The sequence below is a fragment of the Struthio camelus genome, chromosome 3 (assembly GCF_040807025.1).
Source record: "Struthio camelus isolate bStrCam1 chromosome 3, bStrCam1.hap1, whole genome shotgun sequence".
In the NCBI taxonomy this organism is placed as follows: Eukaryota; Metazoa; Chordata; class Aves; order Struthioniformes; family Struthionidae; genus Struthio; species Struthio camelus.
The window spans coordinates 123,727,643-123,754,604 of record NC_090944.1 but is presented as its reverse complement, the minus strand read 5'-3'; the positions used below and the strand labels follow the sequence as shown (position 1 = coordinate 123,754,604).

At 39.3% G+C, this 26,962-nt stretch overlaps 1 protein-coding gene across 3 annotated transcripts in view; it reads left to right on the top strand.

Annotated features, from left to right (window-relative positions):
* The window catches only part of ALK (ALK receptor tyrosine kinase), a 328,503-nt gene that overhangs the window by 141,036 nt on the left and 160,505 nt on the right, over positions 1–26,962 (top strand). For all 3 annotated transcript variants that reach the window (XM_068940074.1, XM_068940075.1, XM_009690143.2), the window contains one exon: positions 12,850–13,051. In XM_068940074.1, the coding sequence (XP_068796175.1) occupies positions 12,850–13,051 (202 nt within the window). The remainder of the gene's footprint in view (positions 1–12,849; positions 13,052–26,962) is intronic.

The window sequence follows — 26,962 nt, the reverse complement described above, 5'->3', positions numbered from 1 at the left end:
TCTGCAGTGCAGGAACCGTGCAAGTGACATTTACATCACCAAAATGTCTCGCTTTGGTGCTGATAACAGTAATGGCTTTGAGATATGGACTCCCTGAAACCATCAGCTGAAATCATTCTGTCAGATAGAGACAGCCTCTAAACTCGAGTGCTGTCCTGGGCTGAGTAAATTCAGGTTGTGAGCCTTTTCAAATTCACTCCACCATCCAGTCCTTGTTCTGCTATCTCCTGGCTAAAACTGGAGTAGGGAGATACTCTTTTAATAAGACAATAGTTCTCTCTGTCTTGAGCCAACAGAAAACAAATAGAATGGAATTTCTCATTTAGCCTATATCTTAGGGAAGTGGAAAGATGATGGAGTAATTGTAACCAAGCAGGAGAGATGTGAATCATAACGTTCTTAACATAACTCTGTCTGTTTCTAGGAAATTAGAATGTCAGTGAGCTAAAGGTAATTTGTTCAGAATGCCAACCAAATGATAACTCTGAATATTTGAATCACTCTCACTAGGTAGTTTCAGTAAGAATGAAAACTGGATGCAGTTTGATCAGAAGAGCCTGTACCACTTTCTGGGGCTTCCCCGTTTCCCCCCCCTAACAATAACGTGTATCACTTCCTCACTTTGACTGGTTCTTTTCTGGTGGTTCCATGAAGAAGAAAGCTAGTGTGATGAACTGTGGTTAATTCTGTTTAATTGATCCAGGTGAAGTTTCTCCTTTATATCTAGGCTTTGTGCTATCCAAATTTGTTATTTTTTTAAGATAAAAATTTATCTTTGTAAAAGTAGAATTGATTTAAAGGCATTCTGAAGGTGGGATTGATAACGTGTGAGAATGATTGGCATGCTTTGTTCAGTGGGCAGATACCTCTGTGGTTTTGATTTTGTGTGTTTTAGAGCAAAAGAGTTGCACAATTCATCCATAATGTTCACTGGGGTCCCGAACTTCTATGATCCATGCTCATGCAAAACCCATACTGAAGCCTTCTGGGTATTTGCCTGCAAGAAGAATGCAGAGCTTGGTTATTTATGCTGGAAAGAGCAGTGTCCTTACTATTCCAGTCAGGTCATTTTATTTGGAGTCCAGGAGTGTATGAGGCAGTTTGCAGAACTACTAAAGAAGAAATGGCTCCTTTCCACCAGAAATGTTGTTTCTAACTTAATCGCAATGCAATCCAAGTAAGAATAGCAAACTGAAGAGAACAGATGAGGCAGAGGAATTTATAGCTTGGTGATGCAGGGAAAATATTTTTTTATGAGATAAATGTGCTTTGCTCATTATTGATAAGACTGAAGCTCCTCACTGTTTTCTTGTGTACTGTAGTCAGTGTCTGTGCGTTCACAGCTACCACTTGTCTTTGTTTCGTTCTCTTAGGCTCTTTGATGCAAAATTCTGTCTTAGGTGTTGTCTTAGGTAAAGAGGTTTGGCCTTCAATGAGACTCCTAGGTGCTAAAGAAATATATATTAAAAATGATACATTACTCTTCCTCAGTACATGTTAAAGCATTTTTAGAAAGAGATGATAACATTTATAACAGCCTAGTGACTGATGATACTATAAAGATGGAAGTACTCAATGCCTTTTTTTTTTTGCCTTGGCAAGTAAAGACTGCTCCCAGACCTTTGCATGTAACAGCATGGTTTCAGGACTGGGGCAGCTAACACTGTGGAGAGCATCAAATTAGAGACTACCTAGAGAAGCTGGATTTATTCAAATCCATGGGGTGGGGTTACACACAAGGGTGCTGAGGAGTGGTCTGAGGTGACTGTAAAGTCTAATATCTATGAGAAATCATTCCTGCTAAAAGGGGGTCCTTGACAACCAGAAAAAGCCAGCATTATATTCATCTCTAAGAAGGACAAAACAGAGGATGCAGGGAACTTGAGGCTGGTCTGCCCCACGTCAATCCTTGGAAGGAATATGGAGCACTTCCTCTTAGTCAAGAAAATAATTGGGAGCAGTCAACATGGATTTATCAAGGACAAGTCACCAGCCTGATGGCCTTCCAGTCAAATGACTGACTGTGTGGGCAAGGAGGGAGCAGTGGATGTACTTGACTTGGACTGCAGGAAGACTTAAGTCACCATCTCCCCAGCATTGTCACTGGGGAGGGGAGGAAGCCTGTGGGGGTGAACAGCCTGTTGGGCAGGTTGAAACCTGGCTGGACTGTCAGTCTCAAAGGCTCATGCTGAATGGCTTCATGTCCAGTGGCAGCCAGCAACGAGCAGAGTTGGCCCCAGGGGTCAGTCCTGGGGCTGGTAGTGTTCAGTATCCTCATCCGATGATGAGCCACGGGGCAAATTCGTGGATGATACCAAACTGAGAGGACGGGGAGCTTGGCTGACACACCGAACGGCAGAGCTTTGCTCCAGAGGGACCGCGGCAAACTCGAGGACTGAGCTAACAGGAACCTTGTGAATCCCCCGAGGAGGAGTGAGACGCTCTGCACCTGGGATGGGCCGCCCCCTGCAGCAGCGCAGGCTGGGAAGTAGTGGGCTGAGCGGTCCTGCTGGAGAGGGCCCGAGGGTCACAGAGGACACTAACCATCACAAATAGGGTAGGCAGCACACTGGGTGAGGTTTGGAGGCATATGACTAGCACCGAGAGAAGTTGTTATCCCTGCCCGCTCCGTGGCGGTGAGGCTACAGCTGGGCTGCTGTGTCCAGCCTCAGCTCCCCTTCGCAGGTCAAGAGGGATGTGGAGAATTTGGCGGGGCCCGGGGCGGCTGCCAGGATGGCCAGCGGCTTCAAGCACATAACCCCTGAGGGGAGACCGAGGGGGCTGGCCTTGCTGAGGCTGGGAAAGAGGCGGCTGAGAGGGACGCAGCCTACAACCTCCTGATGGAGAAATATGAAGATGGCAGAGCTCGATCCTTCTCAGTAGCAGCAGACAACGCAAGAAGGCGATACAACAAGAGGTGGTGGCTGCAGTTTGCAGTTTGGGAGGCTCAGGCTGGACGTTGGAGAAGACTTTTCCACCAGGAGGGTGGTGCGGTGCTGGGGCAAGTTACCACCAGAGAGGCTGTGGGATCTCCATCCCCGGAGGCTTTCAAGATGTGACTGGACCAAGCTGCAGCTGCCCTAGTCTGCTGCAGGAGGTTGGGCAGGAGAGCTGCAGAGGTCCCTTCCAGTTCATGTGAGTCAATGATTCTGTTATATGGGCAGGGCATTTCCTTCCTTGTAATGCAAGGCCCTTCAGAGGCCAGAAGTGAATCCAGATTTCTGGAGTCTAATCTGAGCTCTGATCCCACCAAGACGCATCACCTTCATCTGAATCATCCTCCTTCATCTATGTCACTACCTCTATAATAAAAAAGGAAATCTATTTTAGTTCACAAATTAAACATATCAGTAGAATTTTAATTAAAGAGCTAACTGCAAGAAGCAGGTGAAAGCAGCACTTTCACATGATTTTTGCCATCACAGATAACATAGTTGGCAGTCGAGTGGTTCAAAATACTAATTCTATGCGGTACTTGATTTGCTGCATGAAGTAGACAAGGCACCTTCTGAGCTGTGTTTCCCCATATGAAAGATGGATTTTGAGAGTCCTGAGGTTTAGTCAGTTAATATTTACGCGATGTTTTGAACTTTAAAAATGCTATCCAAATGTGAAGTTTAACTGTGTTGTTGGATAACACTTTCTAAAATTGCTCAAATGGTTTAAGATATGAAGGCCTGGGGAGAATTAATCATGTGTCAGTTCCTGGACTCCTGTTTCTACAGTCAAACCAAGAGACTGCAGTTCTTTTTTTGCCTATACGTTTGGCTGTCCTTCCAAAAATCTAGAGAGTACAGGGGGAGAGTGCATGTCCAGCCTATCTCACCTTTACATGCAGTCAGAACGTATAATGTACAGATGCCCAGCGGCCGGGACTAAAAGGACTCTGCTGGGTGCACCTGCTCTACACTGTAGTTGACACGTTGTGTCTATCTCTCTGTTATTTTAAGGAGCTGTTGTCAGAAATCTATGATTGTGATCTAATCATTGTTTCAGTTTCTCTTGAATGAGCTGAACTAAATCAGTTATTATTTAAATATCCCTGTGCCTTGCATAGGTGAGGCATAGAAGTTGTGGGCCCAGTAAATAAAAAAGGAAAGGAGCTTAGATGAAAGCTGTAAAGAAGCCTGCCTATTTATCTGTCATTGTAAAGGAGGTTAATGTGTTTTGTTTCTTAAATAAGCTGTTCCTTGTTAACAAAGCCAGTGATTCTATCTATTCTGACACATAAAAAACAGGAAGAACTCTGAGGATTTCTCATGGGTTCAGGGAAGATTGATGTTTATTATGGGAAGCTGATTTGGGTCGTAGTTTATCTAAAAAAGTTTATGAAATTCAAATTTATGAAATCCACTAATATCGAGGTGTGTTTATGAATTGTCAAATTTCATTGACTATCGTGCATCTTTTGGCTATGTCTGTCAGTGTTCAGAGAAGCTCTAACTCATTGTCAGGCCTGGGGACTGATAGTTGTTGTCCCCTTTCTTATCTGTTCCTTGACAAGGAGTGTGTAGGTGAAGCTTACTTTCCTCCTCTACATATATACTGAGTGGGGTTTTTGAATCAGTAGAAGGAAAAGCAGCAGTCAGTTCTGTTTTCATAAGAGGGAATGAGAAGAGCAGGCCCCAACAAGCTTCTGCCACCTCCATTTCTTTCCATCCTATAACTGTTGTGCAAAGCCACTCATTTCTCTTTGCATCCCTGCAACAACAACTTACAAAAGCATGGAAAATATAAGGAACCCCTGGAGCTAACAAATGTGTGGAAATGGGCCTGCCAGACAAAACTGGTGTGCAGAGTTGGCAACTCTGTTTCTAGTTCTTCAAGGGAATAACTCACAATGCTTGCTGCTTGTTTCTTGTGAGCTCTGATGTTACTGCACAGTGAATGGTTGTAATACCGATTCTGTTCCAGACACGTTTCTTTTCAGATACTTGTGCGTCAGAGTATTGTCAGACTTATTAATTTTTAAGCTTTTAGACTCCAGAATGTAATCAAGTAAGCACACTGCAGAGCCCAGTGGTAACTAGAGGTACAGCATTAGGCTTTCTCATCCTCCCCTTAACTACTGTGCACACTGTGAAGCTTTGGAAACACGTTCTGCCTCTCTGTTCTTATTGACAGAACCAGCTTCCTGGGAGCTTTCCCTCTAAGTCTTTATTTCCTGCTCTTGATAATGGGAAGTTCTCCAATCACCTAGTCTCGAAACAGAGATCTCAAAGTAACTTGCCATTTGCCTTTTTCAACACCAGAAGAGAAGATGCATATTGGTTAATCAGCTGCGCAGGGCTGAATTATTTAAACACTCTTTTGTCATTCTCCAGGAAAGATTTTAATTTCAGCATTGAATTTTAAGTTTTTAATTAACTAACTGCTTTTTTCAGTTCAGTGCTTTTCAGCTGGGAGCAAACACTGCTGAGTCATTTAGGAATTGGGCTGTAACAGCATCTGGCTCTAGCTACTATTACTGAAGGCAATACCTGGAGCTTTAAATTGTTTTCTTCTTCTCCCTTCTGACTTTTTCATACTAGAAAACTGACTGGAATGCTTTGGGAGGAAAACATCTTTTATTGTTGCATGTCTAGAGTACATAGTGTGATGCAATTCAGCTTGCCATATGGGGGTGCTAGTGATTATTGCAATTTAAACTGATAAATAACGACAATATGTTTTGCTTCTAGTCTAATAGCATTCCTTTGGACTTCAGCTCACACAGGAGTCTGAGTCCTAGGGAAGCAAAAAGGAAACTTACAGCAGAGCTGGGTGAAGATCACTGTTCTGAGGCAACTGCCTGTGTATGTAAGGCTTCAGAGTTGCTTTAAAAGACTAGGTAGATTAACAGGGAAATTTTGTGGGACTGGAGTGTGGTAAAAGGGATGGCTCCTGTTTCTTAACTTCATATAGTGCTGCAGTTCTCAGGGATCATAATAAATACTGGTTGTTTAAGGGACACGGATTTACATGAGTGAATGCTTTGAATTTAAGAGGAATCATCAAATCAAATATGCCTGATGTCTCACAGAAGACGGATTGTGACTTTCTTCCACTTGATTAATTCTTCAGTGCCACCCTCCCCTTCCCCTTTTTATGTTTAGGAAATTAAAAATGCCTGAATAGGTACTCTTTAAAGACTTGCGGGTCTCTGCGCTGATGCCTGTTTTGGCCACATGTCTGTCTGCATTTGTTGAATCTCTCTGCCTTAACTTGCCCATTTTTGAAATGTATCACACCCCCCCCAGGAGTTTCTGTGAATTCACTAGTATTTCTGAATTGCTCTTGCATCATCTAGAGAAACATGCTTACGTACCTACTAAGAGTTAGGAGTGGAATCCTGGTTCTATTTAAGTTAATGGCGAGAACTCTGATTGACTTCAAAAGAGGTAAGATGTCATCCCAGTTACCATAATTAGATTGTTAAGAATTGTTCAGCTCCAAATTTTATAATTCATAGTCTGTTACTTCATGAATTTTAGGTCAGATGTAAGTAAAGCAAGTTGCACATCTGCTGTGCTTATGCAGTTGCATTGCACTCAGTACTAGAAACTATTCACATTCTTAGTGTTCAGGACATTTTGATGGCTCGATGAGGCAATTCGAAAATCTTTGTAATTAAACCTAGAAAAAATCTGCCAATGTCTTTTCTCCGTGCTGTTACTCAAGTAGTGAGTGCCCAGCTCTTCCATGGCTTTCACCAGCTACTGAGCTCCTGCTGTGAGAGTTCTGCTTGAATAGCTAACTTGAACGTTGAGTGTAAAATGAAGAAGCCAAAGCCCAGCTCTGTGGAATATTTTGTGATACTCGTGGAAATGTCCTCTCCAGTCAGCATCACCAAAGACCGTAAAAGTTGGATTTCTTTTTTTTTTCCCTTTTCAGTCCCTAACAGACATTGACTGTTAATAGTTTTTACAGCTCTAATTTAATCTGGTGGGGTATTGAACTTGTATGCAAAGGGTAATAAAAGCCTTTTAGTAGGAAGGTGGAGTTTATATTCAGAATAACAGTCTATCAGTTTTGCAAAGGGTTGTTAAATTGCCACTTTATAACTGCGATCAGATTAAGTCAGCCTAGCTTTGTTCTGAGCCCTGCTTTTCTAGACAATAAGTTACACTAACAAAACTGTGGTCTTTGGTAACTAGAGAAAATATCTCCTTGAACTGGTAGGGGGGGGTGCTTTAATTTGCATCAGTTACCTCTGTGTGTGTATTTGTGTGTGTGTATTGTAGGCTTGAATTTGTTCAATATGTTGTTAAATATTATTTTAAATAATGTGAACTTCTCACTTCTTCATGAATTCTAAGGCGTGCCACTTCTGTAACTGATTTTTAAGTCCCCTCGTCCTATTTGATGTCACCTCTTTATGATCATGTTTGAATGTGTGATTTCTGATATGCAAGAACATCTAATACTGAGAACCTTAGACCTGGAGGAGCTGGCTCCGTTTGCACGTCCTAAAAGAGCAGACTGGCATTTCCTGCAGCAATTATACCCTGTAGAGCCTTATTTTCCATTGTAACTTCTCAAGCTGCTGCCTTTTTGGGCTACAACCATCTTTGCTACATGACTGCCTCAAAAAGGTCATAGGATGCAATAGGGATTAACTGACCTTGCTTATCAACATGACGTTGTTTAGCAGAAGAACGCGACCTGGCTCTTTACTGCATTTGCCCTGAAGACTGGCTGGGAAGGACTTGGGCTATGTACAGTTAGCAAGGTGAATTCAAAGCTCTTAGGTAATTATCAGTTAACTAGCTTTTGGAAGGGGTAAACATAGGGCAGTAAATTTGCCCAACTCCTAGTGCCAAGTGATGGCTCTTGAGTTTTGTCTTTTAAATATCTCAGGTTCACCTCATTGCAGATGTTCTCTGCATCCGTGTCAGACAAGGCTGTTGGGTCAAAGGTGGCAGGAAGTCTTTGTTGCTGACACAGTTTTGAATTGCTGTCTGATCAGTCTATACCCCTTCACTTGAAAACTTCTGTGGACAGGTGCTTTACTCATAATGTATCTGCATATGAATAGTACATTAGCATCAGTTTTCTTCTTTACAAATACTCCTGCTACCTCATCAGTCCTGAACAGCCCAATTTAAGTTGCCTTCATCATCTCAAAAACATATTGCTACTAAACCTGTCCTTCCCTTTCTGTGACACATGTTAAAATACCATAAACAAGCTTCCAAAGGATTAACAGCAGCTTTTTTCATGTTAACTGCAATAATTCCTTGTCCTTAAGCTTAAATATCTTTTCATGTGTGTTTGTCTGAAGTGACAGCAAGTTACAAGAGACACATGAGCCTGAAGAAAGCCATTCTGTTTCGCAGGTTTTAAAACAGTAGAGAGAAAATAGGTTAGGAGCTGAGTAACACTGGCAAGTTTCTCCCACAGCTTATGAGTGTTTAAGGGGAGTGTTAGAAAATAAAGTATTTGCAGTTTAGACCAGCTGTCTCTGACACAACACAGAGCAATGTTAGCTACTAGGGTTTTTGTCATATAATGCAAATAGATGTGTTCGGTACTGAATGCAGTCCACGCTGCCGCCACATGGTTCTGAGTTATCGTGAGGAATGAGCTCATGAACCAGGAAATGCTAAGTGCCTGGGTCTGAAGCTGTTTATCTAGTTACAATTTAATTATTTAACTGTACCTCTTTAGTGCCAGCACTACACTGTGCAGCTAGAGTCAATTCAAAATCTGTAACAGAAAACTCCTGAAATGTCTCACTGATGAACATCTTTCTGAAGAGTAAGTAGACCATTCAGAGTCCTGTTCCATTTTAGCAATCACAAAACCTATGCTGTGCAAAGCTGTTAAATGTGGGTCCCTTCCACCTATTCATGTTGTTCAGTTGGGAAGAAATGGAGAGGGAAAAGAGCTTGATTTTATGTTTTGTGGTGTTTTATATTTAACCACTCATTCATATGAGTAGTAGAATATAATACTGGCGGCATATACCAGGAAGGAACCTTTCATCTCAGATTATATCCCTTGGTATCTAAATACCAGCAGAAGCTTGTTTGAAGCTGCAGTGCTTTTTCTAGGTACTCACTCAGTGAGATCCCAAGAGCCTTATTAGACCTGTGAGCTAGTAAGAGAAAATAAGTGCTAGGAAATCATTGCTGGAATCTTACAGTCTTGAGGATCCACACAGCAATCTTGGGTACAGCTTGCCACCTAGATTCCCATCTCTGAGAGGGAAATACAGCAATCGTAAACAAGTGAAAATCTAGCTTCTAATTTTGCCCCAAAAATACATTGGTGCAAAACAATCTTCTGTCCCTCACAGTGAAGAGGGGATCTATTTCATCGTGTTCCTTTACTCTTTAAGTAGCATTATATGATCTAATCCTAGAAATAGTGCTTGCATTGATGCCGTGCCAGTCTGTCATGTGAATTCATGGCAGGAAATGGCTAAAACACCGTTCCTCTGAGGGAGGGGAGGAGTACGAGGACCAGCGTTCAAAATGCGTCATTTTTCACCTCAGATACCTTAATTATTCCTTTGCGGGTTCGAAGCCATCGATTTCAGTAGCATAAGGCCTGTCAACTTTATTGAAATAAGATTTTTGGATGATGTCAGCAATTTGTTTTCTGTATGCGTGCATGTGTGTGTGTGTATGTGGTTAACTGGCAGATAGGTTGTGTATGCTTTAGAGAAGACAAATTCATGAAATTGCATTTGTCCGAATTGGTATTTTGAGTCTGTCTATGTAGAAAAGAGTATGTGTAATGCACACTACAGCCATCAGGTTTGTTCACTACAGGAAGTCACTGGTCTGCTCAGTAATGAGCAGATCTAGCATGTGGTCTGTGAGCAGGAATCTTCAGATACTGCTGTGTAACAAAGCCTGTGTGTTTTCTATATAATTTCACAGCAAGTCCCTCTCATTTTAACTTTAGAAAAAAATTCCAATAACAGCAGAGCCAAATGCAGTTCTGATAGTTCTTTCCTTAGCATTTATGAATTAGACTAGTACTAAGGGCAAAAAGAGAATACCACAGCTGACAGTGATGTAACCCATGAGATAGCTGAGTTTTCAAAAGCAAGAGCAAAGCTACGTATGTTCTCTCCTGTATTTAAAAAAAAAAAAAAAAAAAAAAAAAGGAGGGCATTCTGTCATGGCTCCAGTATTTTCCCAAGTAGGTGATCTCCTCAAAAGTATACTCTAAGATAAGATTTTTGGCAGGACTGTGTACCAGTGGTAAGGCCGATACTGCATAATAGCTGTATCCCTCAGAGTGATTTTCTAGGCACTGCTTCAGAACAGTGTAGTGTGGAGATATTCCTCTTAACATCCTGTGAGAGTATAGCTGGGTAGCCTCAACCACAGCAAAATTACATTCCTTTGGGCAATATAATTCAGTAAGTAGAGTCAGCCACATGATGAGTAATAAGCCAAGTGTGTAGAGAGCCAACCATGTAAATAAGAAGTGGCCAAAATACAGGAGAGTAGTGACTGCTTAACAGATTTGCTGTAGCAGCCAGTCTTGTTTACTACTAAACGTCACTGATGTTCCAAATCTGGTCCCACGTCAGGATGAGTCCTTGGAAGTTCTCTTTATTCAGACCCACTGCAAGAAAAGAAAGAACAAGAGCTGTCTCTTTGTTTATTTGTTATTTTTAAAATTTTACTCCCTGTTGCAAGGCAGTAAGATGAGCAAATGGCTCTTGCACCTGCCAAGTTACCATCAGCAATTATTGCAATGCTTAGTATCTTTCTGCCACCAGCAGAAATCTCTTTATTCCCTTTCATGTCACAGATTTCAGTGTACTTATGGGGATGGTACAATTAAAGCTACAAGATTTAGTGGTCTAATTCTCTTTTGTTTGCAACAGAAGGCAGAGACAGGGAAGTATGATACACATGGCTGAGGTTTTTCGTTTTTATTTTACTGATCAGCAAAAATATTGTGTATGTATAACTAAGAATAATAGAGTTGTTTGGTTAAATTCATCAATTGATTGCTTTAGTAACTAGATTAAAGGCTATTATTTCACATAAGGACTCTTGTTATTAAAAAAAACTATGTGACTATATTTCACTCCTCTCCACTTAAAACCTTAACATCCGAGAAGGCTGTACATACTGAATTTCTGTATATTGCTTACAGGACAAATGTTTTCTAGTTGAGATATGTCATTAACTTGCTGCCAATGTCAAGAAGCTGCTTTTGACAAATATGTCCAAAGCGCTCCTTATGATAAATGTGTGTATGGGAGGGAAACATGCTGGTTAACGAGAATCTGTGTTTCCTTTTTAGACCTTCCATTATTACACTGCTTGACCAGAGACAAATTGCCAAGTCAGACTTTTGCAAAGGGGACGTCTTGCGAGCATGAGTGCAATTAACCTGTTCTCAATTCTCATCTGACAGTAAGATGTCCAAATCTGAGCTCATCATCCTCAGTTCAGTGGAGAGAAATAAAAATGTCAAAAGAGCTAGTCACCTGATCCATTTTAGGATGAGATTAACTACTCCTTGGACTATCATGGGAGCTCAGAAAGGCTATTTTTCACATAATGGTCCACAGTTTAGAGATCAAGGTGAAGGTGAGCAGGTTCCAATCACAGCTCCACAGGACTTCTTAGACCTTCTGAATGCTTAGCAGACGGTTGGGTTATATATGCTCAGCCATTTTGAAAATCATTGCTCTTAAGTCTCAACCTGGGTATTTACAAAAAGAAGTTTCTGCTCCTGTTAAAATTGGTGTGCACTTAAGCAGAGCGTTAGACTTCAGTCCCTTTTGGGCCATACTTTCTCCCTCTATGAAATTAAAGTGTTTATCAGATCTGAATGTTTCAAGTATTAATGGACGTGCTTTATTAATGGATAGTCCAGGAAAAGAAACCTCGTTGTCTGATTATCTGACAGTTTTACAAAAATTTGTGGAATATCACAAGTTACCTTGATTCAAGGGTTGTTCACTTTCATTTACCTAACTATACACCCCAATGTGCTTGCTCTGTGGGAAATCTGGTAAGTTGGTCAACTGCCAAAAGGGAATAATTTGACTTACCTGTAATGAGCTACAGCGTGCTGAAAAGACATTACCTCTGTCCCACTGGATAAGCCTCAAACTGCATTGGAACAGAATTTGGCGAAGAGATACAATGTACTGGATAATAATCAAACATTTAATGTGGATTAGCTGCATATAAAATTAGCACGTTAGAATGAATTGCTGACAAAAATAAAACAATGTCAGACTTTTAGCCTGACTCTAATGGCTTCAAAATTCTGCGCTCTTCTCTTTATAGAAGAACAAAACTAGGGTTATTGAATATGCTTTTTATATGGGCGAGCAAACCCGATCAGTTATAAAGTACAAATATATACCTGAGCTGGCAAGTCGGGATTCCATTGAACCAAGGCCCTAATGTTTGGATGTAGACCACATCTGAGAAGTTGCAGAGATGGGGATGAAGTCCAGAAGTAATAGGTACATTAAAAACAAGAATGCAAACCCACTTGATCATCTTCCTGGCTTTAACTTTCGAAGAGTATTGGTTGGTTGATTTTGTTGTTGTTGTTACTGTCTGATGTTTTTCCCTGCCAATAATATTTATGGCTTTGTCCACTTTGCACTTCTTCTTTTGGGGGTTAAATCTAAAAGTAATTACCCATTCTGGGGTGAGCTGAAATGTTCTTTCCCAGGAAGATATTCATAAGATTAATACAAAATGAGCAAACTTTCCAGACTGTTGGCAAAGATAATGGTTGGCTGCCTGGGAAGTAAGAAAAGGCTACAGAGTGAGCTTTGGCATAAAAATTACAAGTTTTCATCTGTACCTTATTTGTTGGGGGTTTGTTTGTTGTTTTTATAAAGCTCCCTTCTTGCCTTATCTGTCCTAGGTTTGTTCCTGTTCCTCAATGCATCAGATGGCCCAAGTCCAGTCATCCTGAGCCCTTGGCTGAGAAGCAGCAGTGACCAATGCACAGTTCAAGTGGCTGTTTATAAGAATTTCCAGCAAAGTGGAGAATATGTTGCTCGGGTCCTTTCCATTGATGAAAACACCAGTGAAATCCTATCAGTGCCAAGTCCAGAGAAACACGGGTAAGTCCCTTTCTTTTATTTGACTCCCAGCTTGAGCTGAGAGAATTGGGTCTGTTAGAGTTTGAGAACAACTCCAGTTTTGTAGTAACACAGCCTCAAAATGTATACTGGGCATCTGTTATGGAGCAGAACACTGCATTGAGTAGATGTTGGTCTTCTGCAATAACTTAGATCTGTGCAAGCTGGAGGCTGGTACTTATTTTATGATGCAAAACATCAGCAGGCTGCTGGATCCACATGATAGTGAGTCTGTGAGTCAACATCGTCTTTATTCTCAGCGCTTGCAAGTACAGACCCAGTGTGGATGCTCATCTTGAGTTTAAAGCTTTTCTGCCTAATCTTCTCCATTTGATTTCTTTTCACTACTTCTTTACCCGAGTATATTGTTGGACTTAAATAGTTACTGGATTTTTTGCAGTTTCGTGTATCTGCATGAATTTTACGTTTTCTTTTTCATTTTGTGTTTTTTAAATGGCCTCTCTCGTCAGTAAAGCAGTTCGGAGCTACTGCCTGAATGAGGAAAGCTTTTGATCTTTCAAGGGTGCAACTATTTGAAATGCTGTATCCTCTTTGTGCAATTAATCTTGATTGTTCATATCTTAATTTGTCAGGCATCATGTACAATTCTTTAGATTTTGCTTAGCAGCAAAACAGCAGGAGCAATAGCTGAACAAACGTATATATTTCTAAATGCTTTTGTAGCACAGTGATTTAGAACTGAATTTGGATATGTGTGAAGTTAACATTCTCCCTACTCTATATACTGATTTTTTTTTTTTTTTTTTAACCTCTGTGCCATGGAATGTGTATTAAGAAGCATTATTTTTGTTAAGCCTCTCAAATGATCTTTGTTTTGATGTGATAGATTGGAGAGCAAGTCTAATAGCAAATCCTCCTGGCTTATGCTTGTAACAAGATGTGGTGATTATCTGATTACTGTCTACAGCAAATTCTGTATTTTCCAGCAGCAAAAGAAAAATGTGCAATAAAAAACCTGACAGGAGGTAACCCGACTCATAGAAATGGTTTGAATAGTTGTAATTCTCGTATAACACATGGCCTGTAAAAGTGAGGAGAATAGCTTGTGTGTGGATCTAGATCGTACTTTGTTCCAGCAATATCCTCCAAACTGTAAATTACTGTTGACGTCTGGGGAAAGGTAATTAGGGGAGCCGCAGCAGCTGTCTTCTTCCTTAGCTCTTTGAAAATGCTATACTCTCTGTCACAGCTAATAAACATGCTTTGTGCAAAGTACTTCCTGCATTGGCAGTGCCACTGCTGCTTAGCATTTGCAGGGAACGCTCATGTGTGTAAAATGCTTTGCTGTGCTGCATTGAGGAGCTCTAGCCTGGATTTGTGGGCAGGCAGAACTCACCGCTAGCACTGGCAAGTGCCAAACATAAGGAACGCTGAAGGGAAGGCAAAGAGCGCTTTTAACTACGATAACAAATGCGTTACTTGTGCTATCTATCAGAGACAATTTGGACTACTCAGCTGTGCGTTGCAGATGGCAGACAGATTGTCACCACAACAAAGGGGGTCTTTGCTGTTAAAGAAGATGGTTTTGGTTATGGCTTGGCTATCCCATACACACACAGAATTATAGCTTGGTCTAGAGCAGCATTTCCACGGCGCATAAGTTAGTTTGTGCGTACCGCTGGCTTTCAGGAGCGTGTACCTCTGACTGTCTCCTTGGTCTTTGTGCTATAAAACTTTGCAATAGGAGCAACTGGTCTGCTTGTTTTTCCCCCTCTGCTTGTCTCGTTACCATGAGTGGCAGGAGCTTTTCCCACCACTCAGCAATTCAGAAGGTGCCGCTTCATCCAGTCTCAGATATAACAAAACATGCAAACCACACTTTTGTAAAAATCTTCCTTCCTTTAGATAGGAATCAGGAATAGCTGAAGAGAAGCCAAACATAATTAAGTTCTTAAATCAGCTCTAGCAATCCTAAAATAGATGTCCATTCTGTTTAATATTTTAATTTGTCTTGGAAATTGCAAAGAATTGTATTGTTTTGTAATGAATTTTTAACTCTGTTGCAATCAAATGATTTCTAAAATTTTGTAAGGATTTTACCTATGGGGCAAAGTAATTGATTTCCTTTGTGATGAGCCTGTGCTAGAAATGCAAACACTTTGAAGTGTCATAGGTGACACTTCTTTGATTCAATATACTTTATACCTCGTATTGCAAACAAGAGGTGAAAAGCATGTGGAACTTCCCAGAGACTTTTTTACGTGTCAGTCCATGCCATTACTGAAAATCAGGCTTACAGCAGAAAAAGCATGTTTTATTGAAATAAATGCACTTTGAGGGTGGTAAAGCAATAAATTAATTGCAGGATGGATTTTCTCATATCTCAGACTATGCGCAGTGCCAGTATCTCTTGTCTTTATCTTTTTTTTCTTTTAACCTCATAGCCTGGATTACATATATTAATATCTTACAAGGTCTTCACGGTTCATGTACATTTACAAGAGAAAAAAGTAGGTGCTGTCAGGTATTACTATTTCATTTGGAGTTAAACCAGCCAAGCAAAGGTTTTGATTGGCATGTGGACCTGGTTTTAACTAAAATACATATTAAGCCATGAAACTTTATTAAGATGAGGGCGGTAGCATACCACCCAGGATTTATTTAATACCAGGGTTCAACCTTGCTGTCCTTGTATGCAAAACACTAACTTTGATTTTGGTGGATACTCAGCAGGCAAAAAGACTCTAAGGTAGGGTAAAGTGGTGTTCTGCTTGTTCCTATGGTCTCGTTCTGTCTAGAAAAAAATAGGACAAGTCTTGTGAACTAGAGTAGTACTAATTCCATAATGAGGCCTAGTCCTAACAAAAATTGTTATATAGGAGATGCGTATTTGTTGCATTTTCTCACTTGACATGTTTCACTGCAGCTGATCTATAGTGCATAGGAAGAAAACTAGATAATTTAAGATGCATACATGGCAATAGGATAGAGCAGATGGAACAGACACTGGGAAGAATATGACAAAAATGATAACTGCGAATGGTTCATGAGTAATGGAACACTGGAGGCTGGCAAAGGGAATCTCTTTGTGTATTGTATAAAAATTTTGCCAAATATAATAGTAACTTTTCTACCTAATTATTTGTAACGATCCTTACAGTTTAACAGAGAATTATCTTCCTGTTCATCAATTCAGCAGGATTATACTCCTTTTTGATTTTTTTTTTTTTTTTTTAAGAGCAAAAAGATCTTGTTCTGTATTTGATCTTACTGATTTTGGAACAACTTTTCTTTGACCGTCACCAATTTAGTTCCTAATGCAATCTATTGGACTCTTTTATAGGAAAACACATTACTGTATTCTGTTGGAATTAGATCTTCTGCATGACAGAGTTTCTAGTTGATCTGACCTCTTTTTTTTTTTTTTTTTGTTAGTCTCTTCTGTCATCTCTTATAGTTCTGTTGTATCTTAGAAACGTCTACAAATAATAACGGGGAGAAGCAGTGCACTGCTATCAATCCTTTGTAATGGCAGAAGAGTAGTTATAATTCCTCCCATGGAGCGCAACAGTTTCTTATTTACCCCTAATACTACTAGTTGTAGGTATGATTGTTTTTTCTGCTCACATGGTTGGTGCTTTATATAATCATTTCTTCATTGCTATTTGGACTGTACTTGCTTTATTTTTTGATAGGAAGGGATCTCGTCCTAGACGTCCTTGTAACACTTGGAAACAAAGGGAGGTTGAGGCTGTGGCAGTGCAAATTAGATTGGCATCATCTGTTATGTCACCACACGCTTTAAATGATATGGATAGAATCCCTGCATAGAATTGTCAGCACTAACCTACGGATCTTTTGACTTAAGCAGATCTGCATGAGCCACATCACATGGCTTTGCAAGAATATGTGGCTTCTGAGCTTTAAGACCTCTAGACTAGTCTAGAACCTTAATCAATCTTGATACTCATCTGAAGACTTTTGTGTAAATATGTGAAGAAAAAGACATCTCTTAAATAAAATCTGAGAGTTGAATATATGTATATGAGCAAGAAAACCACAAAATACTACATCTCTTTATAGCCACTATTTTAGGAGGTGCATACGTATTTCCGCACAGAGCATGTTCAACAGAAAAACAGCACCTATTTTTGAAGGTTACTACGAATCATGATAGGCTATTTGTGGCATATACAACTTCACTCAGGATTGATTGTGTTGATAGATGTCAAGAAAAATAAATGAAGGAATTACCAGCATCTGTCACATTTGACCTTGCGTCTTGAAATCTGAAGGTAGTTTCTTGTGCTAGTGTTGTTCCTTTTGTTCCTTTTCTTGTTCCTTTTTCAGGAACAGAAGGAATTTACTTTCTTGGAACCCTTTAATCTTAAAAGCACTGTTTTCAGGTCATTTATAGTTAGTGCTTCCTCCCCCCACTGAAGAGCTCAAATCATTTCACTAAGTTCTGGAGGAAAACAAAAGTGTTGTGTTTATTTTGCAGATGCCTGGACTAAACCGTAAGAAGCAGAAAGACCAAAGTGTTTATATTTGGGATACTTAACAGGTACTTAAACTAATTTTTAGGTATCAAAATATGTCTCAGAAAATTTGCAACACGTTTTACTCTCAGAAAATTCTAAATCTGGAGTTTGAATCATTCAGTTTAAATGTATGCACTTGAGAAATTCAGATGAACTGGAAAGTAATGTGGCTTTATGGATTCACTAGAAAATAAGCTTTCCATCCTAGCTGGCCAGGTACCACTAATCCTTGTTTAAGAGGAGGACCTTCAACTGTTGTAGACAGAAAAGTGGCAGGGCTCTAGCTTTCCCTGTGCTATTAACCAGCTGTTAGCCCCTTTCAATCTGTCAAATTAAATGGAGAGAATAAAGTGCGTCATTTGTGTCTCTCTCCTCCCATCCCTTCTCAAAAGATACCATCCTTGTTATCTTTGAAGAATCAATCCTTTTCATAGCAGATACGCATATTTGGAAACAAATTCATCTCCACCTAACAAAAGCTTGATTATTTCAAAACCTCAGCGCTGGATAGCTAAGGAGAACTTTAACTATGTCTTTTGTGGCACGTTGAGGAATTCATTGCTAGTTTATTTTGTGGCTAAGATTTAAAGCAAAGTCCTTCAGAATATGTGAGGTGAAATGGAGTCCTTCAAAGCTTTATGTAACAGCATGCATCTGATCTACAAAAGTCTTAAGATATGAAAAGATTCTTTTCTCTTTCCACTTGATCACTGGATTATGTAGATTAAGTTGTCACTTCAGCACTGGAGATAGATCTTTAAATCTGCTGGAGGTAGATCTTATAAAACTTTGAAATATCTACGTTTTTATTTAAAACTTTGTAGTGGTTTTGATGCTGCTAAAGTGGTATATTGAGAGACTGAGATAAACTAGGATCTTTTTTGTAGATCCTGTAGAGTACTGGTTTGGTTTTTTGTGTCTTATTTTTGCTTGTAGCGTGAAGTACAACAAAGCAGTACTGTCAAACTGCTCCAGAAGGATTTGCTGTATTGTCAGTTGAGATTGGACCGTAGCAGTTTGTTTCCTCTTATGGAGTTTGCTGTCATGTATGTGGGAGCACACTATTTATTACACAGAATGATACATTAATATCACCAGAAACTGAGGTTTTTAGTGCCATTCACTCCTATGGTATATCATGCAGCAACGCAGCAATGCTCTGTGACCATTTGAACCAACCAGAACTGAGCAAAGCAAATTTAATAATGAATGATTTTTTTGTTTGCTTGTGGTTTTTTTTTTTTTTTAAAGTATTTGATTATCATTTCAATCCAACTGATCAAAAATCAGTTGGAGGCAATGCAGGGGTAGGGGAAAGCTTACTTTCTTGTCATCTAGTATGCGTTATCAGACAGTAACAGGTGGCAATGTTGCCTTTTATTGATATTGGCTAGATTCAAAATGCAAACAGGAAGGCCAAGATTGTGAAACCTATTTCCAATTACAATTTCCTTTAAAAATAATAAAAAAGCAATTTTAAAATAAAAAATGGCAAATGAGGAAAATTTCTGTCCAATGTATCAAAATTCAGCCTACTGCAGGATTAGATAGCTTAATGTGGAGAGAATGGAAGAGCAGAAGAAAAGCCAATTCTTCAGCAGTCGGGATGACAGTTGAAATTTTAAGATGCTGTGTGGACCAGTTTTTTCTACTACTTTTAACATACTACTGGACACACTGTAGCAGAGGAGAGGGTTAAGGTGGTGAGCTTGATGCCCAGCATGCCTGGCACAAGGAGTCTTTGTGACTTCCCAAATAATTGCAGCACCTGTTGGGGACCCCCTTGGGGTCTGGGAGCTGCTTCTGTGCTTGTGACCCCGGAGTGTGACACATCTGACCCCACAGAAATGATGCTACACAGACCATGGTTACAGAGAGTGGGTGTACCCTTGAAAGTGGCTGGTTTGGAAATATATTTCTTTGAAACCAAAGATTCCTTAATATAAACTTTTTCTTCTATGGCTGACCCAATTTCTTCAGACCACACTGGCCGACCTAATACCACTTTATACCGTCTAAATTCTGGGCGCAAAAATCTGTCATCTTAAACTTTTATACCTGGTGTCCTTCAGAATTATTTACAGACTTCTCTTTTCTGGTTGTTATGCTAGTCTCACTTTGCAAAGTCTCTCCCCTCCCCCCTTCCCTTATTCCCTTAACCTGTTTCTCTTGTTTTATAAATCTTCTCTTTTCCTCTCTGAGGCTTCAATTTTGCCTGAGGATTTTAGTTTTAGACAGTGTTGCCTGGTGTTCTTGTACTAGTAAAACAGGTGTTTCCCCACTCAGGAAAGTAGAGTGAGAACTCTGATAACCTTGGACACTGATTTGCAGTTTACTTCTGCATATTGAAAATAAAGATGTATATAACAGGCATTTTGCAAGTTAATTCCCAAAGAATTCCCACCTGGAAAACAGTAGCAAATTAAAGTTTAAAAACTATTTAGATCCTGATGGTTGTTGCAGCTGTAGAAGAGGAGGCTTGAATTTCTTTTCAGTGATCTGGGAACGTATTAGACATGCCTTCTTTCTGCATATATACAGTGAGTAATGTGTTATTTGATGCTAGTATTTTGCAGTGATTTTCATTTAAAACCCATGTGCCGTATTTGTTAACTAGCATTGTTAACACTTGAAAGCATTTTCCTCTCCTTTTTCTATCAAATGGCCAACTTTGTTTCCTCTGCCATTTTATCACTTTCTAAGGTACAGGTCTGGTATAGCAGAAATTATATTTCTGTAACAAAATTCTGAGTGTCTGAAAGGCTCTTTGTACTGACACTGGCAAGCCGTTAGTGTCAGTGACTAGTCTGGCAAAAACATGGCTTTGGGTTGATACCAACAATAAAGGCACAGCTTCCAGAGCGGGTTGTCGTTTCTGCTTTGTACAATGCTTTCTACAGCTTATTTCTTGACCCGTTCACTGTGACAGAAGGTTTTTTCCATGCAGTATGCTGGAACAAGTATGATTGTTCTTAAAATGAATCAAAATAGACACGAATATTTGTGGCTTGCACAGTGGAATTTTGGTATCTCATGTATATAAATGAACAGTCCTCCCCATAGCATTTGGAATTACTTGCCTTTTCACTGTCTTCTTTGCAAGGGTAATCCTTTTTTTTTTTTTCTTTATGGACAGTGAGTTCTCTGAGTCACTAGGTATAGTTGCCAGCTCTTTACAATAGTCAGTCAGTAACCTTATGATATTTGTTCTCTTCTATATCAGGTTGGCTAAATATGATTTTCCATTGGAAGTAGCAGCAGCAAAGTTTGTTTACTGAATATAATTGGAGCTTTTCCTGATCATCCCTATCTTGCTGTGTCATTCATGCTGATGGATTGAGACCACAAAGAGGCACAGTATAGTTTCTTTTGACAATTCAAAGCTATTCCATTCTGGGGCTTGAACCAGCAGCACCATCTGCCATGCTTGGTGAACTTTGCAATGCAGAGGATAAGACTGCAGGAGCTCAGCACAGGTCTAAACCTTTCATGAGGCAATCAAATTTTTGCAACTTTGCTTCTTCTAGCATGGAATACAAGACCCAAGCCACAGAGTAAATGAGACAAACTTAGCTCTCGTATTCAGATCAGTGGCCAATTTTTATTTTGCTTTTATAACAGAACAAAATTATACTAAGAGGAAGATTTTATTTATATTAAAGTGTGTTTTAATAAGTAAACCAAATAATCTGATTTTCTTCAGCAGAAAAAAAAATACAAAATGTAAAAAAAAAATATTACCCTGTACAGTGTGCGTGCTCAGACATTTTTAAGATAACTTGAGTTAGAAGATTGCTATCAGTGTATGAAGTGAACTGGATGACCGGATTATGTTTAGGATATCAAATATCACAAGCATGTCTAGCTAAATGTATTACCATATCAGAAAATACAAATGTGAGATGATCCATCTGGATATCATTTTAATTTGAATGGAGACAGTTTTCTCAAATCTAGCAACTGTTTGTAGTATCTCTGCTCCTTTCTTTTCTAAATGCCAGGTTTTCAGGAGGCTGTGGTGTAGGGAGTGCACTGTAACACTCTTGACAACTCAGATCTGTATCAAAGCCATGATGATTCCAAATTGTAATTATTTCATGCCAGATGAGCTATTCAGAGGCTCATTTCTTAGAGGTCTGCAGGTAACATCTGACACGAGGTGGGATTTTTTTTGTTTGTTTGTGTGTGAGTGTGGTTGGTTGGTTGGTTGCCAAGTCTCTGGTAACTTGTACGCTCTCTTCATTCCTTTAGGCAATTTCTCCAGGTCAAGGCTAGGGCATGTAGCTGGACTGTTTGAAAGGAAATTGACACTGCTCTTACTATTTCTGTTTTAGATAGGAGATTTTGATTGCCACTATCAAGGTAGCTGCATTTGACAGCACGTAGTAAAATAGACTCTCTCAGACGTAATGGGAGATACCATCAACTTCAATGTTTATTAGCAGTCAGACCACTATCAATTTTTAAATGCTTTTCTCAAGAACATCTTGCTTTCCTTTCTGTTTCTTGCTTCCCACCAGTGTTCTATTACAAAGAAAAAAAAAAAACCTGCATAATTTTACTGCCTTTTTTCCTAGAAATTTGAAAACAGGCAGAGTGATATTGTCCTGGACAATACAATTACTATCCTTCCCTGCTTATCAGCTGTTTTTTCCCTTCTCACTTGTTCCCAGAGCCAGCTTCCCTCCCTCAGCTACTCACTCTATCTCATCATATTCTTCCCATCTGGTTTTGTTTTCCAGGCTTGCTTCCGAATCAGTCTTTCTCTTTCCATGCTTCATCTCCTCAGCAGATTTTTCTCTCTCCCTTGGCCCTCACTCCTTGTCTCTTGCTTCTGTCCCACTTGCCTTGGGCTCAGGTATTTTTGTTCTTCATGTGTTCTGGAACCAAAGGCTGGAGATACAGGCCAGTTGGTGGCACAGAGCAGCTTGTTTTGTGTGCCCAGGTCTGGTAGTGTGAGCTGCAGTCCAGGGTGAGTGCTGGTCAGCCTTTCCTGGGGGAATGCAGCTGCCACTTCTGTATGAAAATCTCTGCTAAAAGTAAACAAACCTTAGATCATTAGAGGCTTGCAAACTGGTTTTACTTAGGGGAATTGTCACAGGAAGAACCACTCAAATGAAGCAAGTGATGCTATAGCCCTCCAGCAGCAGCTTTTATCAAATGATCTCAAGGATCCTTAAAAACATTAAGGCGCTGCTGAGGCAGGTGGTATTATATAGATGGACACAGTGAAGCACTAAGAGGTGTTCTGGTAGATCGTTGGTGAGGTTGGCGTTAAATAGAAGTATGGCTAACTGGGACTGTCTTTATTATATTATGATTATATATTTTATTAATATATATATATTATTATTATATATATAATAATGTATTTTATATTTCTATTAGAAAAGTGTAGGTTTTAATAGAGAGGCATAATATCAAGATCTAGGTTTTCAGAGACAAAGGAATTAATTCCAGCAGAGATTCTAATGGGTATTCTTTTCACCTCGGGTGAGTGGCCTAGCACTGTTTGGGGAGCAGGCGTTCATCTCCCAGATTTCAGTGTGCACACAAAATCTAGCTTCTGCATTTGTTGTAGTGCAGAAAAGCTCAGAGGGGCCGAATAAAGAGAGACGGGGGAAAAACAATAAAAAATGAATGTTTAAATTATTCCTAAGTAAAGAAAGTTCTAGCTCTTCATCAACTCCTGAATCCTTCCAGTTATCATGAGCACTACATGGCAGATACGGTCAGCACTGTACCTGCTTTTTCCATGCCGTCATCCCTATGCCTCCTCCAGCTCTCATTATTAATTCTCCTCATTCCTAAGACACTGATGTCTCTTTCTAACTGAATTGTAAAAACTTTTTCAAAGTAATCACCACCCAATCCCAATTTCGTATGTCTTTGATGCCTAATTTTAATTGCCTTGAAGTAGAAAGCTTCAATGAGCACAGAAATTTCAATTGCAAACTCTGAGTTATTTCCCTCTGCAGTCAACTTGAGCAGTGGTTTTGTTTGTTTATTTTTAAGATTATGAATGTCTTATTAGTTCTCCATCTTTGACAGAGCCACAGACTTAACTGCAACTGATAGGCTACAGTTTAGCTCCAGAATGTTGAGTGTGTACAGTGTTGCCTAAATTCAGGGGAAGATGTTGCAAGTCAGTGAAACAAGCTCTTCCTTTCTTTTGGAGCTGCACTTTTCCTTAGGAAGCAAATTACATTTTGCAAAGATTGAAGAAGCTGCTAACATAAAATGGAATCTCGGGAATGGCAGGCAAGTGGCAAAAACAGAAATAAATAACATTGTATCCAATTGAAGCACCAAAAGTAATTTAGGACAAATGCACAATTTCTTCTATCCAGAAATTGCATCTTCCATGAAATTAAAATTTTTCGTGGGAGAAGTTCAGTTTTGGTAAAGTGGTTTCCCTTAGGAGGAGCTAGATGGAAATACTGTTTTCTTGGACCCAAAACACCTCCTTAGTTACCTTGTTCAGCGTTACACCAGGTGTCATTTTGTTGCCGGGGTTCATGTGCAGCGAAATTTGTACGTCCTTTCTCCCCAACTGTTTTATCCCTGTGATCAGACAGCACGTCTCCTCTGGCCAAGATGTGGCACACCGCAGAAGTTGCATGAGTTGAGGAGTATCATCGTGAGTGCTTATGGGAGAACTCATTATGTGAGGAATAACAATGATACCATTATTGAGTTATTGTGCCATACAGCAATACAGCATCATAAGCGAATGAAATTTAATGTCAAACTGACTCTGAGAGAAATATTGCAGGTCAGCTCAATAAAGCAGTAAAACATTCTAATGATTGAGTATCAACATTTTGCTTTTAAAATGCTGGAAAAAACATCAAACTCATTATTGAAATTTTTATGGATCTTTCCTGTGGTAAGAATTTTGCTGGATGGTTTTCCTGTGTTTTTTTTGGATAAAAGACATTTGAGGTATCACTGTGCCTCTGCAATGGAAATTCTGATTTGTTATTATTAGCTATGGTAATTATTTTGATTGAAGATTGGATGAGACATTGAGATTTGTCACTATCTTTGCTATCCTAAGAATTGTATTGGCATCTTTAATGTTCAGAGTTATAATGATCTTCATTTTCTCAAAGAAAAGCATACCACTAATGGTTGAGTCTAAATGTGTTATTTTAAAATCCTACAGTGTCTGTGTGCAGTGAGTCACAGTCCAGCAGGGACTGATGCTGCAATTTTCACTACCAAAAACACAAGGCTGAATAATTTCGGTATCTTCTCTTAGCTTTTAGCATCTTTACGCTCTTGTGATAAGAACCACGACAAGGTTCGTATCACATATAATCAGCCCCTTATGTATATGTGAGTAAATAGTTTGTATGCAATGATAGAATATGGCAATCCATTTTAAATGTAGTCTTCAAGTAGTTAACTGAGTACTTAACTAGTTAAGTAGTTTTCTGACTCTGATGCTACTTTACGAATTCTTTGGGGTTTTTTGAACTTCATGGAGCATAACAGCAAAGCCAGAGGATCCCATGTTTTCTCAGATTTAGAGTGCAGTGGAAAAAACTCTGTGGAAAAAAATACTTTAGTGTAGGAAGGACAACTTCATTAGTTGATGAGTCAAACAGAAGTTGTCTAATGGATTAGTGGATTTCAAATCTTAAATTTGTTGCATTGTACAGCACTGTTTTTCTAGGACTGAGATATATGATTTTTCACAGTATTGACTTTTTCTTAATGACTTCTGTTTGTAGTCTTCTATAATAATTTGTGCCACGATTGTGTGCAGTTATTATCTACTGACTGATAATACAGTTTGTTTTACAAACAGTGTTCATTTTAATGTAACTGTTCAGTACTGGCACAGCAAACCCTGGTAATAACTTCTGCAGGTTTATTTATTTATTATTTACCATTCCTTACTCTCCTGTTGCCTGGTTATCCACATTAAAGTATCTTGTGTTTTCTGTTCCCTGCTTGTGACAAGTTTGGGAGTCTTTGTTTGTTTGTTTTGTTTTTTGTTTCCTTGTTGTTGTTTTTCAATATTTAGGTATAAAATGGATTTTGATGCCTTTTTACCACTCAAACTATTTCAAATATCCTCTTGGAAATTTCTGAATATTTTTAAGGAGCGTGGACTTTGACCCTTTTAACAGTCTTTGAATACAGTGTAACCCTTTTTGACTGAATAGTTACTCAAATTTCAAGAGTCACAGGTTGTCTTTGTAAGGAAGAAAAATTGGCAATAAGGTAAATATTTTTGGTCATCTGGTTGATTTGAAAGCCTTGTGTTCCTAGAAACTGGAGATATCAAACAGAGTAAGAATTTGCTGTTCCAAACTCACTTAACCCAGATGCCTGTCTCTAGTTTTTTCTTTGGGCCACTGTCGCTACCTGTTGAGGCTGTTTGATTCTTTGCTCTTCTCTATATATGATATTCCTGGTTTTCTTCCTGTATGTCTTGTCTTTCTCACATATACATTATACTGTATACAGGAACTGGCCTATTTTCTCTCATTTCCCAAGAAAATCCTGTCTTATCTCTCTTTTTTTTTTTTTTTTTGCTCCGTTTTATTTGGAATGAGGGATTTTTTTGATTATGGGCTTTCATTGTTTTATGTACATACTGCATGAGCATATGAGAGAGATAAGCACACACACACACGCACACACACACACACGCACAGGCACCTTTTGCTTTCTGATTTGGTTTCAGCTGTCTGGTACCGTATCGTCTTACTTCCTTCATCCTGGAATGACCGCTGAAGGGTAGCTTTGCAGATTATTCCGTTTTGGAAAAGCTATCAGTGTTACACAGGTTCCATCCATCTGCTAGGGAATGCCATTCTAAAATAATTTTTTAATGGTGTAGAAGAAGCATAAGCTCAATTACGTTTTCAATCACAGAAGGAGGAGGATTTGAGGGTAAGTGTTCCTCAGTCTCATTAATCAAAATGAGAAGGAGAAATGGAAACAGCTTCCTAGTCATTTACTATTTGCTCCAAAGTAAATCTAAATCTATCTAAATCTAATCTATCTAAATATTAGTGTACTGATGATTTAAAATAAAAAAGGGGGGGGGGGGGGGAAGGAGGGGAAAGACAGGGAAAAAGCCCTGTCATATTAGCTTGTCATGTTCAGTAGCAAGATACATAGGAGAAAAAAGATATATGTACTATGACATTTCTGTAATGAAAACTTGAGTAATAAAAGTAGTTTCTACTGTGCTCTGGAAAAAGAACTCTCAGAGGAAATGCATTAACAGTATGTCATATTACAAATTATTATTGCATATCGAGCTATTGTTTCAAATGAGAATTGTATGTATTAACAGGGTGAGAAAGGTAGAAAGGGTAAGAAAGATAGTATTTCTTCTGTAAGCATGACTAAGACTTTATGCATCTAG